This window comes from Molothrus aeneus, chromosome 2, assembly GCF_037042795.1.
Source record: "Molothrus aeneus isolate 106 chromosome 2, BPBGC_Maene_1.0, whole genome shotgun sequence".
Lineage (NCBI taxonomy): Eukaryota > Metazoa > Chordata > Aves > Passeriformes > Icteridae > Molothrus > Molothrus aeneus.
This window is the reverse complement of record NC_089647.1, coordinates 101302723-101319316: the sequence shown is the minus strand read 5'-3', so window position 1 is coordinate 101319316 and position 16594 is coordinate 101302723. Positions and strand designations below refer to the sequence as shown.

The 16594-nt window shown below is 42.8% G+C and overlaps 1 protein-coding gene and 1 non-coding gene across 3 annotated transcripts in view; one reads left to right on the top strand and one right to left on the bottom strand.

Annotated features, from left to right (window-relative positions):
* The window catches only part of PPEF1 (protein phosphatase with EF-hand domain 1), a 34740-nt gene extending 25822 nt beyond the window's left edge, over window positions 1-8918 (bottom strand). The window contains exons 1-3 of one of the 2 annotated variants that reach the window (XM_066545405.1): window positions 8704-8918; window positions 3283-3470; window positions 51-178 (exon numbers count right to left, since the gene is read on the bottom strand). In XM_066545405.1, the coding sequence (XP_066401502.1) occupies window positions 51-178; window positions 3283-3346 (192 nt within the window). In that variant the 5' untranslated portion in view covers window positions 3347-3470; window positions 8704-8918. The remainder of the gene's footprint in view (window positions 1-50; window positions 179-3282; window positions 3471-8703) is intronic. The other variant, XM_066545406.1, reaches the window with a different exon arrangement.
* A 4743-nt stretch (window positions 8919-13661) lies between these two features.
* TRNAV-UAC (transfer RNA valine (anticodon UAC)) lies at window positions 13662-13734 on the top strand. The gene has a single exon. It is a non-coding gene; the product is annotated as a tRNA-Val (tRNA).
* The last annotated feature ends 2860 nt before the right edge of the window (window positions 13735-16594 follow it).

Genomic DNA, 16594 nt, shown 5'->3' with positions numbered 1-16594 from the left:
TGCTGGGGACAACATAACTGCTTGAATAGGAAGAATGGAAGATCACAAACCTGCAGCTGATCCTGCTCATCAGCATATTCGATTGACTGAAAGATGTTGAGGGAATAGCGGCGCCTCATCTCCAGGCGGGCCATGGTGAGGCGGTACCACTTCTGGATGAGGATTGCAGCTCTAATGACTGTCAAAACAGAAAGCACTGCAGTACACATGGATGCAGGGGAATCTACAAGGAAAACATGCACGCTGCCTTTGCAGAATTTTGCAATCAGATGAGAAATTCTGTCCATTGTGCATAGTCAACAATTAGATGAAACCCAGTAAAAGTGAGACTGAAAAAATACATGATACCTTTACTGTTTCTGTCTTCCAACATAGATCCCACCTGACTGGCTCAGACCTAAGTAGTCAGTAACCTTTCCCATTTAGTTGTCTTGAAGACAGTACCCAGGTCATGTTCAGCTGATGGGCACTATAGGGGTTTTGGGAAGGTGAAAGAACAGTTTGCCCTATCAACAATGTATTTGTATATCAAGCTGCAGTAAAAATCTTTGATTTTACAAGCTGTGACATGAACAATGATGTAATGACAGTATTTGCAATAGCCTCTTCTACCAGAAAGTTTTAGCCTGCAGAGCTGCATCAACAAGGCAGCAAAATTCAAATCCTAAGATAAAAAGTTAACGAATGGTATTGAAGGGTAGAATATGTTGCTTAAATAGACAAGCCAAAAGGCAATGAGGTATAGTTTTAGCTAGATTGGTTAACAAAAGAACACTCACTCCAAAGTCAATGGAACACGCCAGAAGACCATTTTTGACTATGTGCTGAATATGCATTACACTCAGCACTTTAAGAAGTTGTGTCTACTATGGTCTCAGTCTGGAAAACTGCTGGAAACTTCACTGAAGGACAATCATCAAGACTGCAGCCTGGAAGAAAGAGCCTACTGCCTTCAGGCCTCATTCATGCCACAAAGAGATCACATTCCTTTAACTGCTCAGATAAAAATTTATTAAGCGGGGAAACATCTGGTGGCAGAAAGAGGTCCTGGGGTGAGCACTGTCCTGCACTGCAAAACAGTAAAGAAAAGCTCTGTACTATGGAGACAACAGTTTACACCAGTCAATTATTGTAACTGATCACAAATACCAGGAAGATTTATACTAGGATGAGTGGAACCTGAGTGAGAATTATTTTTTTCTTACTGTTAGTTATGCAAGTAAGGACAAATATTAATGGGAAAGTAATTCTATTAATAGAGTATAACATAAAGGAAACATTTTTATAAAAATGCTTACAGATGCTATAACAACATGCTGTTTGCTTATCTTACCATTAATGAGTATACAGTATAGTTAAAATGGTAAAATTTTCAAGTCTAGACAAGAGCAAAATCCAGAAAGACTCCCATCCTGTAGATATTGCATACATCCTAGAAAAATCCTCCTGCCTGAAGGAAATGTGATTTTTATATGACTAAGAGCATCCTTGAGACCCTACATAAACTCTGAGATCTCTCTTTTCTGTCCTTTCTGGAAGTCCCCACCACTACAGACCTGAAAGCCTGACACATTACAGCAAGGCTGTCACCAACATTTCTGTTTAGAAGAGTACCTAAGGGGCAAAGCACAATCACCAGCACAGAAACAGATTTCCAGCATCAGAGCCATTAAACTTCCCATTAAAGCCCCCTGGGTTGCTTAATGGTCCTGAGCACTTAACATGGCACAGTTCCATTGCTATCACATAAGACAGATACATATCAATCACTGTGGTTAATGTTGCAAATCTAACAGAATGTTTCCTGTCTTTCTTTTTTTTTTTTTTTTTTTTTTTTTTTAATTGTACTTATTACAGCCCTGTTACTCTCAGGACTGAATCAGAACATAATTTTCACACTAGGCAAAACTGCAACTCTAAACAAAATTGTTTTCAGTTGCAGGTCTCTACACCAACAAATATCTGTTAAATTCATGTTATTAATGCATTAGAGAAATGTACAGCCTCAGGCTGCAGATAGAATGATGGTTCAGCATCACTTGACTACTGTTGAAGAGCAGAAAAGAAACCATCCAGCAGCTCCAGAAGACAAAACACAATCCAGGAAGCACACAAAATCCTAAGCCCCACATCAATGTGTGTTGATGGTTGTTGATCAAGAAAGAGTACAGCTCCTTTTGCCCACTCCAAGCTTTTACAGAAATATTCCCAAGTAGCACATCCCTAAGATCTTGCAAGGCACATGTAGGCATAGTATGCAAACCCAAAGAGGAAGAGCTGCCTCACAGTTACAGGTAGGTCTGGGATTCTGGATGATTCCATTTTACTTTCACTACTGTGACACAGCACTGATGCTGCTTTGTAGTAGCAAACACAAAGCTGAGGCCTGCTCTCAAACCAGTCAGCTGGGATCCCTGTAGCCATGACTAAGTGCTCCTGCTTCTCAGGCACCAGCTTCCTGTGACTTGTGTCCTGGCTTGGTAGCCAAGAGCCTTCCTTTTCAACCACGGCTGTTCAGCATAATAATGTCCTAAACTATGCACAGTACCATGTAACATGGCTCTCTGCTGACTAATAAATTGTGCTTTAATGAAAAATCTTGAAAGAGAACACAGAGGGTCTGAAAAAAGGTCTGAGTCAATCCTGGAACACACCTGCCTGTGCAAAAACTGCTGAGTTAATACCAAAGTGGGGTATGATTAAAAGGAGGGTGATAATCCATTCGTTTAATTAAACATTTAATCAGGTCCTGTAGAGACTTTCATCTGACAGCCTCACTAATTGTCAGGGAGAATGTCAGGCCAGGCACTTGGTAGGCCAGAAAACTGATTTTGAAGTCATTGTAATAGCCCTGCTTTATTACACTTGTTTCATAATTGGGGTCACACAACAGCAGGGAAATTGGGGTGGTTTGCCCAGGAATCCTGTGGTGTGAAAAGCCATAAAAGGTCCCACTCAATACCTTACCCTCTAAGCTTTGCCAGTGACAGAGCAAGCACAGGCACCTCTGAAATTTAGCTTCTGTCCCAGATGCTGTGAATCTTTTACAACCCAATCTGTCAATGCTAGAGGTGGCCTAAAGCTGCTTCCCGACCTCAGCCAGCATCTAAAAGCTATGCACAGTTTTAAAAAGAAAATCACTAGAAAATAATTTTCCCTAAACAAATATTTTGACAACAGGACTGGGCAGGAGTTGTGGGGGAGAGGAACATTATCTTGCATTCCTCCATTAGTGTTAGAGAGAAAACAACCACCTGCCCTGAAGACAAAGGCAACACTCACCATTCTCTGACCTTCTGTCAGCTACAGAACTGCTGCACCCCATGGTTCCAATGATGCTGCCCATCCGTTTAATTGCTGCTGATACGAGGCATGTTTCTCTCAGCTGTTAGCATTATACACATTTCCTGTGTTGTTGCTCTGGGATGAGGGCTATACTCCTTTGGGCTCCTGGGCTCTTCCCAGTACTCCTAACAGGGATGAGATTGGGAAGGAGGGATAGGGAGAAAAAACAAATGGTGCTTGACAAGACAGCATCTGAAGTACCTTCAGCCCATAACAAATTATTGAACAGCACATCCTACCTAAACTGGACCACACCAGGGTTTTTTTTTCCCCACATCTGATTACTGTCATCTTGTAGACAAGAGAAATTAACTTAGTAATTAATACAATTTACTCCTTACTTCTTAGCTTAATGTTAATGTGCAGCAGTAGTTTCTTATATGAAGAATAGCTATTTAAAGCCTTACTGCTAGGGACAAGGGACTGTGGAGACACATTACTCTTAATTCTTATGATTTGAAAATTGGAACTGCAGAATTTTAAAGATTTTAAATTACTGTGATAGTGCTGCTAAAAAAACTCAATCCTCCAAACACTCCATTTGAAAAGTTGCCTTACCACGCCATTTATCATTTTATTGCTCAGTGTTACCACTACCAAATTTACCAGGACAGACAGTACCATAGCAAATCACTTCATTATCAGATTTCATTTAAATAAAATATCCATTTTCTGTTGCATTTCTACTGAAAACAATCCAAGGAAAATATTTTGTTTCATTAAATAGATGAACAAAATACATTTTGAAGTGAAGTCTTTTGGGTTTTTCTCCTGGCACTTGCTCAGTTCTTCACTAAATAGTATCCCTTGCTAATGCAATACACTCTCTAATCAACAAATTCAAATGAATACAATTCCTCTGAGATACAAAATGGATCAATTTCTAAGCAACAAGATATTCACTGATGCTCTTAGATACTGAACTTTGTTTTAGATAAAGATTTCTTATATGATCACACTGACCCCTCTCTCTCCGTCTCCAGGGATACATCTGAAATCAAAATTATTTTATCTGTTGTTTTGTTTCATTTATATTCCTTTTCTTTTAACTTGAGTTTTAAAACAAAGAAGAAATTCATCAGTGTAAAATGAATGCTTAGCTACTATTTTCCTTTGGATTTACTAGCAGAAATCAAAATAAAAGAAGGATACAAAAGAAAAAAAAAACATAAATGCATAACTAGGTGATTTTCAATTTCAATAATTAGAAAACACTTATATTTGTGTGTCTGTATGTGCAGATTTCAACATTTATTATTATATATGATATCCTGCCCTGTCATGCTAATATAACACAACTCTTTGTAGTTCTGGGGCTTTTATTCAGGGTCCCACAAAACAAGGGTATCCTACACTTGGGCTGGGTCTGACTCCTTATGAATCAGTAATTAACTCAGGAAATAAGGATTTTAAGGTTTTTTCCCACACAATGGACTGCTTTACTTCCCTCTGAAGAAGCTATCATGAACTAAAAAAGTTCTTATATTAATTTTGAGCCCATCAATGGCTTTGGCAGCATCAAATACAGCATTGATATTGCTAATAGCTCAAATTTGTCTTCTCTCTGAAAAATTCTTGCTCTCCTGGTTACCATCTCCTCACTTACCCTCTTAGGAGAATCTCAAGCCTTCATTACTCCATCTCAAACAAGCTAGCCATGACTTGAATTGTGATCTCAAGACTGGCAGAAAGGGCAAAATAGACCTTACAATCTAAGTTCTTAGACTCTTGATTAAAGGGCAGGTCAGCCTGTGCCCAGCAAGGGGCAATGGGAGCCCTAAACAGAACCATCACACCTCTCAGGACTCCCTCCCAACCACAGCAAGCAATGGGCTGACCCAAGAAATGGGGGGCTGAATTGTGATTATAACCTGCTTTCAATTACTTCAGCTTTCCTCCTAGTCATCACTACTCTCCTCCACATGCATCTAAACTCATGGACTTCTAGAACTTCCTTGAGCAAAGAAATTAAAAGATAAGAGGCATAGGGACAGAAATTTTATTGTGACAGCAGCAAATGAAGACTCAAACAAACATACACTCAGAGCGTGGAGGAAAACTTGCCCAGATCTATCCTATCATTAAACCTCCTAAAAAGGCCAAATCTGGCCATCAAAGGGCTAGTCCAGGGAAATAATCACCACCTTCAGTCCCAAATATCTGCATTCTAAAATAGGGTGAATATTCAACTGCCTTTTCATGACAAGTTCTCAAGTGGCTATAGAGCCATCTTCACTGCCAACCTGCATGCCCAGACTTCAGGCCAGGAGAGTACTTTCCGTGAGCTACTGACTACACACAGTGTAGCAGTGTCTGGTGAAGAATCATTTGTCATTACAAAATTCCCTCCAAATGTTGGCTGATAAAATGGAAAGCTGAGCTTTTTACCAAGATATTGCTAGAGACACAAGGTAGCTGGAGGAGAATTTGAAATATAACGCTGTGTTAATATTCTGGATATTATGCCACTGATTTACCTTTAAGAGAGAATCTGTCATGTTGACTGAAAAGCAGGCATTCAATTTCTACAAGTCAGTAATCTGACCCACTTTTGGACATAATTCAAAAAATTTCTAGAGTTCTGTCAGTTTAGCAAAAAAGACAGTTTTGTGATAGGCACTAAAAGCACAACCCATCCACTGAAGCAAAATAAAATGTCTTTGCAATCATGCCAATGGACATGCACAAAGCTAAGGCAGAGAGGCACATGCTGCTCTTTCCTGGACAGGAGTCGCTGAGGGTTACACACAACGGATGCTCCAAAATCTGGGGTTGAGAACCCGAGCTGTTGAGAGCCTGATTTTACAGAGAATATGGCTCAGCATCATTTGGTCTGGATGTAAGAGGTGCTGCCCCAACTCAATCATGCCTCCAGTTTGTCAGTCACATAAAGACCAGGCTGCCTCAGCCTCAAGGAAAATGGAAATCCTATAAAGATTTATCCCTGACTTTCAATGGAATCAGACGGCGGGGTCTTTGGGCAGAGAGCCATCCTTTAAAGCACACCTTATCTTTTAAAATTATTTGAGCTGTGCTACTGGCAGACAAGTGTAAACTAGGTTAAACCTGAGGATATGGGAGCCATATGAATAAGAGCCACTAGGATTTAAGTTCTTTCTCCTCTGTCTTTTCATTTGCTTCTTACTTTTGATAAATAAAATGAAAGGCTCCTCCTTTTATTTCTGTTGGGATGGGGCTTCCATAATTATGCTACTTGCCCTTGAAGTTGTTTCAACAGTTCTCTCCAGCAATATGCCTCGTTTCACTACTCACCCCTTTTCTCAATCATATTTTGGAACAGGTAGCTATGATCTCGTCCCATAACATGTCTTAGGAGGTACGTGTACATGGAGAGGTGATAAGATAGAGAAAGTTTTTCTGCATAAAGATCAGATGTATGGATGGATGTTTCTAATGACAGAGGCTTTCCATTGATGCTATCTTGTATAAGTTTTTTATTTTACTGTGACTCACAGATTTCCTTTAGAATTGTTTTCCTTTGGAAACTAGGAGTGCAGAGAATGAAGAAATGACATAATATGCTTTTGTGATGGATTTGCTTCTGTTCATTGCTGAGGGAATGAAGCTGCAAAGACTAAAATACCTTAGAGAAGAGAATCCAGACATTAAATCACAACACTCAGGTCAGAACCTGCAGAAGAACAGGTCTCCAAAACTGTCATGTTGGGATTGTCAAAGATGAGAATCTGGAGATGACTTGCAGATCTCATTAGCTAAAAGATCCACCCTGCAGAAAGTAGGATGAAGCAGTCACAGTCAACTAGCAGAGTGATATGGAACCTGGCTATGGCACAGCTGTAATTTTGAGACCAACACCTAATTTGATCTGCCAAGGGGTTGATATGAGAACATCAAAGAAACAAATCAATACCTGATTAGGTCTCCATCGTTTTACATCCATGGAACAATCTAACGTTTCTGATAAGTGATTTTCAGAGATTATAAAGAGGTGAAAGACAGAACTGAGAAAGGCTTTTTGTTAACAGATAATTTCCTCTGCCTGCTCAGAGAAGCAAGGCTAAGCTCAATATAGAGCTGATGGAATGATTGCTGTAAGTGGTCGTGTTGACAGACCTCAGTGCTGGGGCCAGGAATCAATAGGGAATGGGATGCATGTGGTGGCTTGAGCACTGGCCAATGCTGTAAGTTACCAGAAAGCCAGCAAAGCCTGGAAGAGAATAGGATGAAGAATAGGATGAAGTTTTAAGGTGGACTCATATTCCTGAGCCAAAAAATGCACTGCAAAAAGAAATAAAAGCAAGAGTAGCAAAGGTGTGAACATGTAGATAATTCAAGCGATCCCTGAGCTCAGGAACTGCATGCAAACCCAAAGAGAATCTGTAAAAAAAATGGTAGGAGAATACCAGTTCATGTTACTTATAATCAATAAAGGGTACATTTACTTTTGGTTTTTGTTTTTGTTTTTTTGGGGGAACAGAAAATAAACAAAGCAAGCAGCCTCATTTTTTCTTGTACAGTAAGACTTTAGACAGATTTTATTTTAAAAAGAGGAGGAATAGCAAATGGGGTACACATTCTTCTTCACCTTGAAGAATAAGCAAACCCATCATATCACTTTCCAGAAAAGTTAAACACCTCTAGGGGGAGATTGCTTTAGGCAACAAGGGGAAAACTGAAAATACTGAAGCAAATTTGGTTCTAGTAAACTGAACCCAACTGGAGCATAAAAGTTAACACCCTTTAAGCAAAAAGCTGGATCACATACTGTTCTGCAGTTGATGAGTTGGATCACATACTGTCCTGCACTTGATGAGCAGGGTCCTAATGACATCCTGAAAAAGCAAATCTTCGGAATAAACATGTGTTGAAATTTGAGCAAGTTTAAAAATTAAATTCATGCTTAAGCATGGTTTTCATAAAATTTAAATTAAGCATCAGAACAAGGTTCAAAATAGAACAAAAATTATTTTTCTTAAAACAAAAATTACATTAAATACAGTAGTCTCAAAGCTATTCTATTTCATCTGTACTCAGAAGTTCTGGATAACTGATTTGGTCCAGGTCAAACTATAGTTTGAAGCACAGTGATTTTTCTTATGGTAAAATCATAGATAATGCCACATACTTTCATTTTGTCAAATTGCTCTTTAAAAGTAAGCTAAATATATATCTCTATATACCCCTCCCAAAGATATTACCTTTTTTTCTTTCTCCTTCAGCAATAACAAGATTTTTTGCACAAGACTACCTTTAGGAGATTCTTTTTTTAAAAGAAAGCAACCCCTGAGGAATGCAGATCTGCAGAACAGGTGCTCCAATTCTCTCTGGGGCTCTGGAGCTCAGGAGCTGCAATGCATTTGCTCTCCACCTACTTACACGGCTTTCCGAGAGGAAATTTCTTGAATGCTGCTCTTCAGAAACAGTCAGGGGAAAATGTTGTTTTCATTGTCCAACCCGATGTGAAAGCTCATGGCTGCAGCCCTCCAGCTGTGCTGTTTCTGTGTTGAAAAGCTGTTTTGTCACCATGCCTCCTGAATCTCAGGCAGAGAAAGGGATGGGCTGAAGTTATCTGCCTTGCATCTGAAGTCACATGATCTCTTTCGGCCTTTCTGCTGTGTTGAGGCAATGATTTGCATTTTAGCAGATCTAGCACACTGGAAAAAAACATAAGGCTATCCAGGTTATTTAGCTATCTGATGTGACTGGCATGGTTATGAAAGCCCTTAAGGGAAGCAATACTGAATTTACCACAAGGCATTGCACCTGCATGCAAGTGATATATATGTGTTCTCCAAATCACTCAGTCATACCCAGAAAATGCACAAGTATGAAGCACTCAGATCTTGTGTCTCTCGCTGTTCAAAAAATATGTGAATACCACAGGGAACCACTGTGCTAATGCCTTCAGTTCATTTCTTCATGCATGCACATGTTCTCACCATAAACGTGTGACTGGAATTCTGTGGACTCAGTCCATGTTTTGGCTCATCTTCTCCTTGTGTGACGGCTGGGAAGGCATTGGAGAAGCCAAGAACACCGCAGCCTTGCTCTGGTCAGAAAGCCACGATTTGAAATCCAACCCTGACCCCTGGCAGCATGTCCCACATCTCTGACCCAGATCCTGGCCACGCTGACCCCTGACTCCCAGTAATTGCACAGGATCCTTAGGGAAGGGCAGAGCCATCATGGTGATTTGTTCCTGCCCACTGCTCACACAACAGCCCCTGAGGAATCTGCTCCACTGGCAGTGCATGGACAGCATGGGGACACTGGGATTTCGATATCCTGCCAAACCACTCAAAACTAGGAGATGTCTGTAGAAGCATGATAGTGTAGTATCACCACTAGTCTTGGGCTCAGTCCTCATCAGCATTTATGTTCATCAGGACACCATTGCCCCACTCCAAAAGCCAGGGAGGGGTTGTTTGCTGCTGTGTAGTGATGGAACAGAGCACAGCAGCCATTTCTGTGGGGTCAGGGTGGGGCCTGTGGGTTCAAAGAGGACCACAGGTTATAAAGCATGCTGTGGTGGGAGAAAGCTCCATGTGCATGGGCATAAGATGAAGACCCCTGTGCCCTTGCTCTGAAGCCTCTTCAGGTGATGGAGCCCCATCAGGACTGGATAGAAACAAAAGACTTCTGAGAATACAGGCAAAGTAATATAATCATCCTTCTGCCCCTCCCCAAAGGTCTAATAATACCATAACATGCTTTTTTCAGAAATTTTTTGTCATCAGTGTGGTGACAATTCTAAAGGCATAAACCACCACTCTGAAGGACAGAGTGATCAAATCCCCTTTTGAAACAGACTTTTATTAAGGTGCAAAAGATATTTAAAATGTCAAACCAGCAAAGCAGAAGGCATTGGATTGACTGAGCTAGTCCTCTGAGGTTCTGGAGTCCCAGACACAAGCTTCCACTTTCAAAGCTGTTCCTCTCCTGTGAGACGAGACAGTAAATGGAAAGCATACCAAGCACAATAATTCTGCATGACCCAGAACAGTTTTGATGTTTGTTTTTTCTGGCAGGATGCACTTTCCCTGATCTGAGTTACAGAAGCTAATCTTTTATGTATGATCACGCTGCTCTGCCAAAATGCATGCAAGCAAAAATACATCACAACCTCTCTCCACTGTACTCTTGGGATACACATTATTTATAAACATTTACTGTACCTGATAAGTTCATCTCTATTGGCATTTACCAAGTTCTCTGCATAATGAGAGGTTTGCTCCAATTGCCAATAAATCCATCAGAAACATTTCATCCAAGATCAGTGGGAGAGGGATAACCTTAGCAGTTAGGTTCTTTAGGACATGTTTTCTTTTGTTTCTCTTCTTTGTCCTCTGTCTCAGTGATCTGACATGACCAAGCAACCTGATAAAGAGTCAGTGTTGCTGGACTGAGCCACCTCTCCAGTTACTTGTGGGGATCACAATAACATGCAACTTGAGGAAACACAAATGTCCTTTCCAAATTAACCTTTCCAGTTCAAGTCCAAGGAGACAACACCATTTTCCTTTCTACAAAGGGCAAAGAGAACATACAAGTCCCATCAACAAGGTCACACATACAACTGCTTTTTTGTTCAGCAGTCATGTGTCACACACACACTTAATATGGTGAGTAGACTTCTAGCATCAGCAGCTGCAACAGTAAGTAGGCCAAAAACTCTGACAATGTATGATTGAGCAGTCTAGCATGGCAAGAAAAAACCCAGTCATGGTGCTAGTGTAGAAATCAGGGCATCCCTCTAAAAGCAGCCCTTCTTGATGTAATTGCACCTATTCTGTTTTCCAAATACTTTAGAAACATTAACCTCCTGAGCAAGTCTTCATGCAGGCATTCCACATACATTATTCAAATTCTGCTTCAGGCTTATATCTCAGAAGCACCCACTACAAAGTGATGTAACTGATATTTCTCAAAAAGGATGAAGATAATCACAGTTGAAGGGAGCGTGCTCCTTTTAAGCTCTGACCATGGTTTCCCTCCTCTTGCCCTAGCAAGCTTAAAGAAGTATTTTTATGTGACCCAGCGAAGTATTTTAAAGTACTAGCCAGGGAAGAATTTTCTGACTGAGAAACCTGGATGCCTGGAGACAGAAAGGAAAAAAACCTAATTAAAAAAATGGAGAAATTAATGTCCAGAACAAATTTAAAGTCTGACTCAGTCAGTGAGATGACAGAAATCTGTGCTCACACATTAGAAAAAGTAGGTTAATTTGTGTGAACACAAAAAGAAATGTTCCCCCACTGACAGTTCTGGGTGAGAAGGTGAATAAAAAACATCAAAACTAGCATCCTTGGCAAAAAGCACACCAAATCAGAAATGGGAAAGAAAGGCAGTGGTAGGGCCTCAAAGCTCCTGAAGACCGAGAAACTAGACCAGAACACTATGAAAACATCAGGATACCCTCTGCAAAAAATGGGAACAATTTTTTTCTTTTTAAAGAAAGTTTCCCAAATTATCAGACGAATGCAGATTATTCTGGGAAGCAATGACTAATGACCCAATTTGCACAACTCTACCTCCCTGACGTTAGCTTCAACCTCCACTTAGAGCTTATAGAAATGATAGCCATCTATCTACAGCATCAGGGTTTGACAGATCTTAGTAAAGCAGCATGAGGAAAAAGAAATGGGCATAAGAATTGCCTAACAAAAGCTTGATGTGCATTTTGTTGGTCTGGTGAACCAGAAGCTCCACACACAGTGCAAACCCTACATCCTGATGCCCTCAAGTCTATCAGGCTGTCTCTTTGCCAAAGGGGCAAAGCCTTTAAATCAGGTTCTCCAGGTCAGGAGAGTACACAGATTTGACTCCCACACTAATGATCAGTATGTAAAAGGATTTTAAAAATATTTTTAATTGTTTTTTAAAGAATGGAATCTACCAACTAATAAATGCAACCACATACAGGGTAAGGGGTCATCAAGTCTATGGAAATAATTGTCTTCATCTCTATTTTCATCTAATGCTCATTAAACTGCTTCTAATGAAACATTTTCTACTTTGCTAGAGTAAATAAATCTGCTGCTTCAGCAAAACATAATTAATTTCAAAAGTCATATCAACAGCCACAAACAATACCTGTTTTGCTTACAAGCACCACACTTCCAAAAACTCCCAAATTTACCTTTTATATTCCAAATAATAATTTCTATTTGTAACTTTTGACCTGTAAACATAGTACAGGTGCCTTAATTTGTGCTCCTACAAGCCACTCCCTTTGAGATGCGAGGCAAGGCGCAGTGTGGTGAGGACCGAGGTAGTGCATGTAGTGCAAAACAGCGGGTAAAACATAACAGAGGGAAGACGGAGATTATTGTGGGGTGTAAGGGGTAACAAGGAGGTCCATGGATGGATGGACGGATGGATGGATAGACAGATGGACGGATACCCAAACACCCCCTCACGGCGGCGTTTCCGGCACAGGCCCCGGGCCCGAGCGGGGCCTGGGGCGGTGGGCGAGCGCGGGGCGCCCCCTGCTGGCGGCGCGGGCCGCGGCGGGAGCCGCCCCCGGGCGGCCACACACGAGGGGAAAACCCTCCGTCCTCTCCGGGCGATTGGAAAGAGCCGGACGCTCCTGCCTCTCGCTGCCTTTTGTGTTTTAAACAGCCCCATATGCCGAGGAAATCAGCTACACGTCCCTGCCCCGCTGAGAAGAGAGCTGGAGCGCCCCACAGTAGGCAGCGAGGCGCTTCCCATGGCCGGTTTGGAGGGAATCCCCGCAGCCGGGCTCCCCCGGAGCAGCCGTGGTGTTGCTGCAGCTCTCCCGGAGCTCAGGCCGCCCTTCCCGCACTTGGGCCAACCTGACGTAACAATGAAGACCAACTCGGGGCGAGTAGAGCAGCTGAGCAAATGCCAGGAGCAGCGGGATGCGCAGGAAGGCTGCCAGCCCTTCCCGAAGCGGGGCTAGTGGCACTGGCGTTGGGAGCACATACTGAAGGCAAAGATTTAGCGAACACGTTCGATATGCGTGTGCCGAATACATGCCGGGGAAGGGAGCGCTGTCTGCAGCGTGGCCCGCACGGCCCAGGGTCGTTACCTGCTCCTGAGCGCCGTGTGCGGCCGGGCACAACGGGGCCCGCCGCTGGCCCCAACACTCAGCGGCACTGGAGCCTTACCGGGAGCTGATTCACCCGCGTCACTGCCCCTCTGTAGCTATCAGAAGGGCAGAAAACGCATTAGGGTAATTTTTAACCGCTACATTTGTTTTGAATCAACCAGCAATTAAAGAGAAAATACCAGACTTGCGTCATCAGCCAGAGAAGGAGGTGTGCTCAGATGTCGTGGATAGGGGCCGTGCTGTGACGCCTAACGTACGTGGCGGTTCCATAGTGTAGTGGTTATCACGTCTGCTTTACACGCAGAAGGTCCTGGGTTCGAGCCCCAGTGGAACCAGCGCCAAAGAATGAGTTATTTTTTCTTGCCTCATTCTGGCTTTTTCATCATTTCTTTTAACGCGGTGAGTTTCGATTTAGCTGTTTCCTCCACAAGATGGGGAACCTCATAAGCAGTTAAAGAGGGCGCGGACCCTGCGTGCGGCAGAGGCGGAGCAGCTTCCAGGGGAGCAGAGAGACGCCCTAAGGGCAGTCCTGTCACACGGGCTCCCTTCCGCAGGCTGCAGACTCGGCAGGGAACGCCCGCCTCCCAGAGCCTTTCCCTGCCAGCGCGGGAGGGAAATCCCCACACCGGACCGTGGTCCCTCGGAGCAGCACCCGAGGAGACCACAGGGAGCAGAGGCAGTGGGGGGAAGCAGCAGCCTGTGCCTGCTCCCAAGCGGCGAGGGACAAAGGCAGTGGCGAAGTCTGCAGCCCCACGCGTCCCCAAGGCGTTACACCGAGACTCGCTGGAACCCTGGTCCTTTCATCTCTGTGTTTGGAGACGTGTTTGAGCGCTGGGGAAAGGCCGGCGGTTTTCACAGAACACATCTAGCGAGCACAGTTAACTCCATCCTTGTTTTCCTCTGTACTGTGCATATCGTTTTTATTATCTGGGAAAGAAAGAGCCATCTCAGCTTGCCTCGGAGCAGTTTAATTTTTAAATTATAACTTGTAGTCTCATTTTGCACGTGCAAGGCTTTAGAAAAGGGTAACCTCTGGGCATAGGTGCTGGCAGAGCATCTGTCTGTGCGTGGGAGTCCTATCAAGCGCTGGGGCTAAGACATCTCTGCAGGAGGAGGAGAAGAGTCCCTGAGCTCCACTGACCTGGAATCAGCTCTTGAGAATCTTTGAAGGATCAGAGTGGGAGGGTGTGATTTACCTATCTTAAAGATTAAAGAGAAAAAAATTGGCTTAACTTACTTTAATCAGAGACTTATTAAGAAACTTACTTAATCATCATCATATGGAGAAAACTATTAACCTTTGTCAGTGCTTGTTCTTACTAAACAAACACTCTAGGGTATGGGCAAGCTGCAGTTAGAGATTGCAGACCAATGCAAGGATAACTGGGCCAGGTTGCAAAAGCTTTTTTGGGTGGGAAGCAGCTATACATCCCATAGTGAGGCCTGGCAGGCTAAAGTTGTAACATTAACATTGTACTGACGCTAAGGGCCTGTGCATCCCACAACCTGAAAGTGCAGTAGTACTCAGGTCTGGCTTTCCTCTGCCTATTTGCTCAGCAGTGTGTGCACTGCCCACAGGAGGTGAAGCCAAAGCAATGTGGTCCCCCTCTGGGGTAAACTATCTTCCACAGACTGGCTGCTTCCAGGATGCAGGCTCAAAGCTGAGGCAAACACAGCTAGACTTCTCCTGATGTGGAATAGGCAAGCCTTTGGTGTAGGTACATCCCATCTAATGGGGATGGTGATTCTATGGTGCCTACCCTGGCAGGACAGCCACAGCACCTCCAAGTGCATGAGTTACAGGGAATGGGCCTGGTGGTCAACACTGGGTAATTATCTGTCTCATGTTTTCTTACATTTAGGAAAAAGTCTCCTTTTCAGAAGATGACTTAAGCTTATGCTTCAGATTTGTAAAAGGAATGTTTTATTCTGAGAGCCATGGCTTTAATGTGTGTAGACCACTGCAGCTCCATCCATGTGAAGGGGATCCAGCTCCTGACTCAGGCTCTAAAAGCTCGACAGTCTTGCCCTCTCTGCACATCAGTGTCCTGCTTCTGAGAGATGTCCGTGGCTCACACACACATGTATAAATGTGTGCTTTGTACATTCCCTCACTGTGCTGAAACAAAAGTGTGCCAGTCACACATTTTTTGCCGAGACACTGCTCATTGTGTGCGTTCAGCTTCCAGACTCATGGATCTGTGCGTGCTGCTCCGACTGAGCTGTCTGGCACTCTGCCTTGGGGAGAAACGTGACACGGCTACGTGGAGTTCCACTTCTCTCTCACACATGAGTACTTTTGCTTCCTGATTCCCCTCTGAGGTCACACACACATGCTGTCAGTCAGACTAAAAGCATCTCCATGTGCAGGGTGATCTCCGTGTTTTTTTTCCCAAAATCTGGCAGAGGAAAACACACCAAGATTTCTGAGGGCTATGCAAACATAGCAAAATGTCTCAGGGCCAATGGGACATGGGCTAGAGCTGGAGAAGATGTATGGAAAAAAGAGTGAACCTGCCCAGGCAGTTCTATTTTACATAGCAGTGTGAATGTTACCAAACTGTCTTAATTTGGGCCGTTTGTACTACTCTCAGTTTTGTTCTGTAATCAATGCCGGACTAAGGGCAAATGTAGCCATTTCTGGTGCTGTGTTATGTACTGGTCATTAAACTTCTTCTGCCTTCTGTACCTGAAAATATTTCTGTACTTGCTAGGAATTAACTACATGATTCGTTTAGCAATGCTGCTGCAATAACAGCATGGTTTTGCTGTTTATAGTTATTAAAATGAAGGACTATCAACACCATTAGACACCGACTGTCTGAACTTCATACTATTTATATAGAGACTTTAATTTAAATGCTCTTCTAATCTTCATGTGAAACAGTTTGGTTTTTTGAATGCTATAGACCATTTTTTAAAACAAAAGCTGCCTTTCCTTCTGTCTGGAGGGAGCTTTACAACTGGGCAGCCACCAGTCTTAAGAGTATTACTTTGGACAAAATGTTCTTTGATAAGAGCTGTGCTGTTTCTGAACACGGTCCCTGAGCTGCTGTGTATTTCTTACACAAAATCAAAATGTATTTCAAGGGTGGGGTTGACCATAAACCAAGCTGATTTAAAACTGCAGGTGATAATAGGAAAGAATTTGGTTTGGCTTTTCTTTAAAACATGGTAGGTGATTTCTCTTTGTGT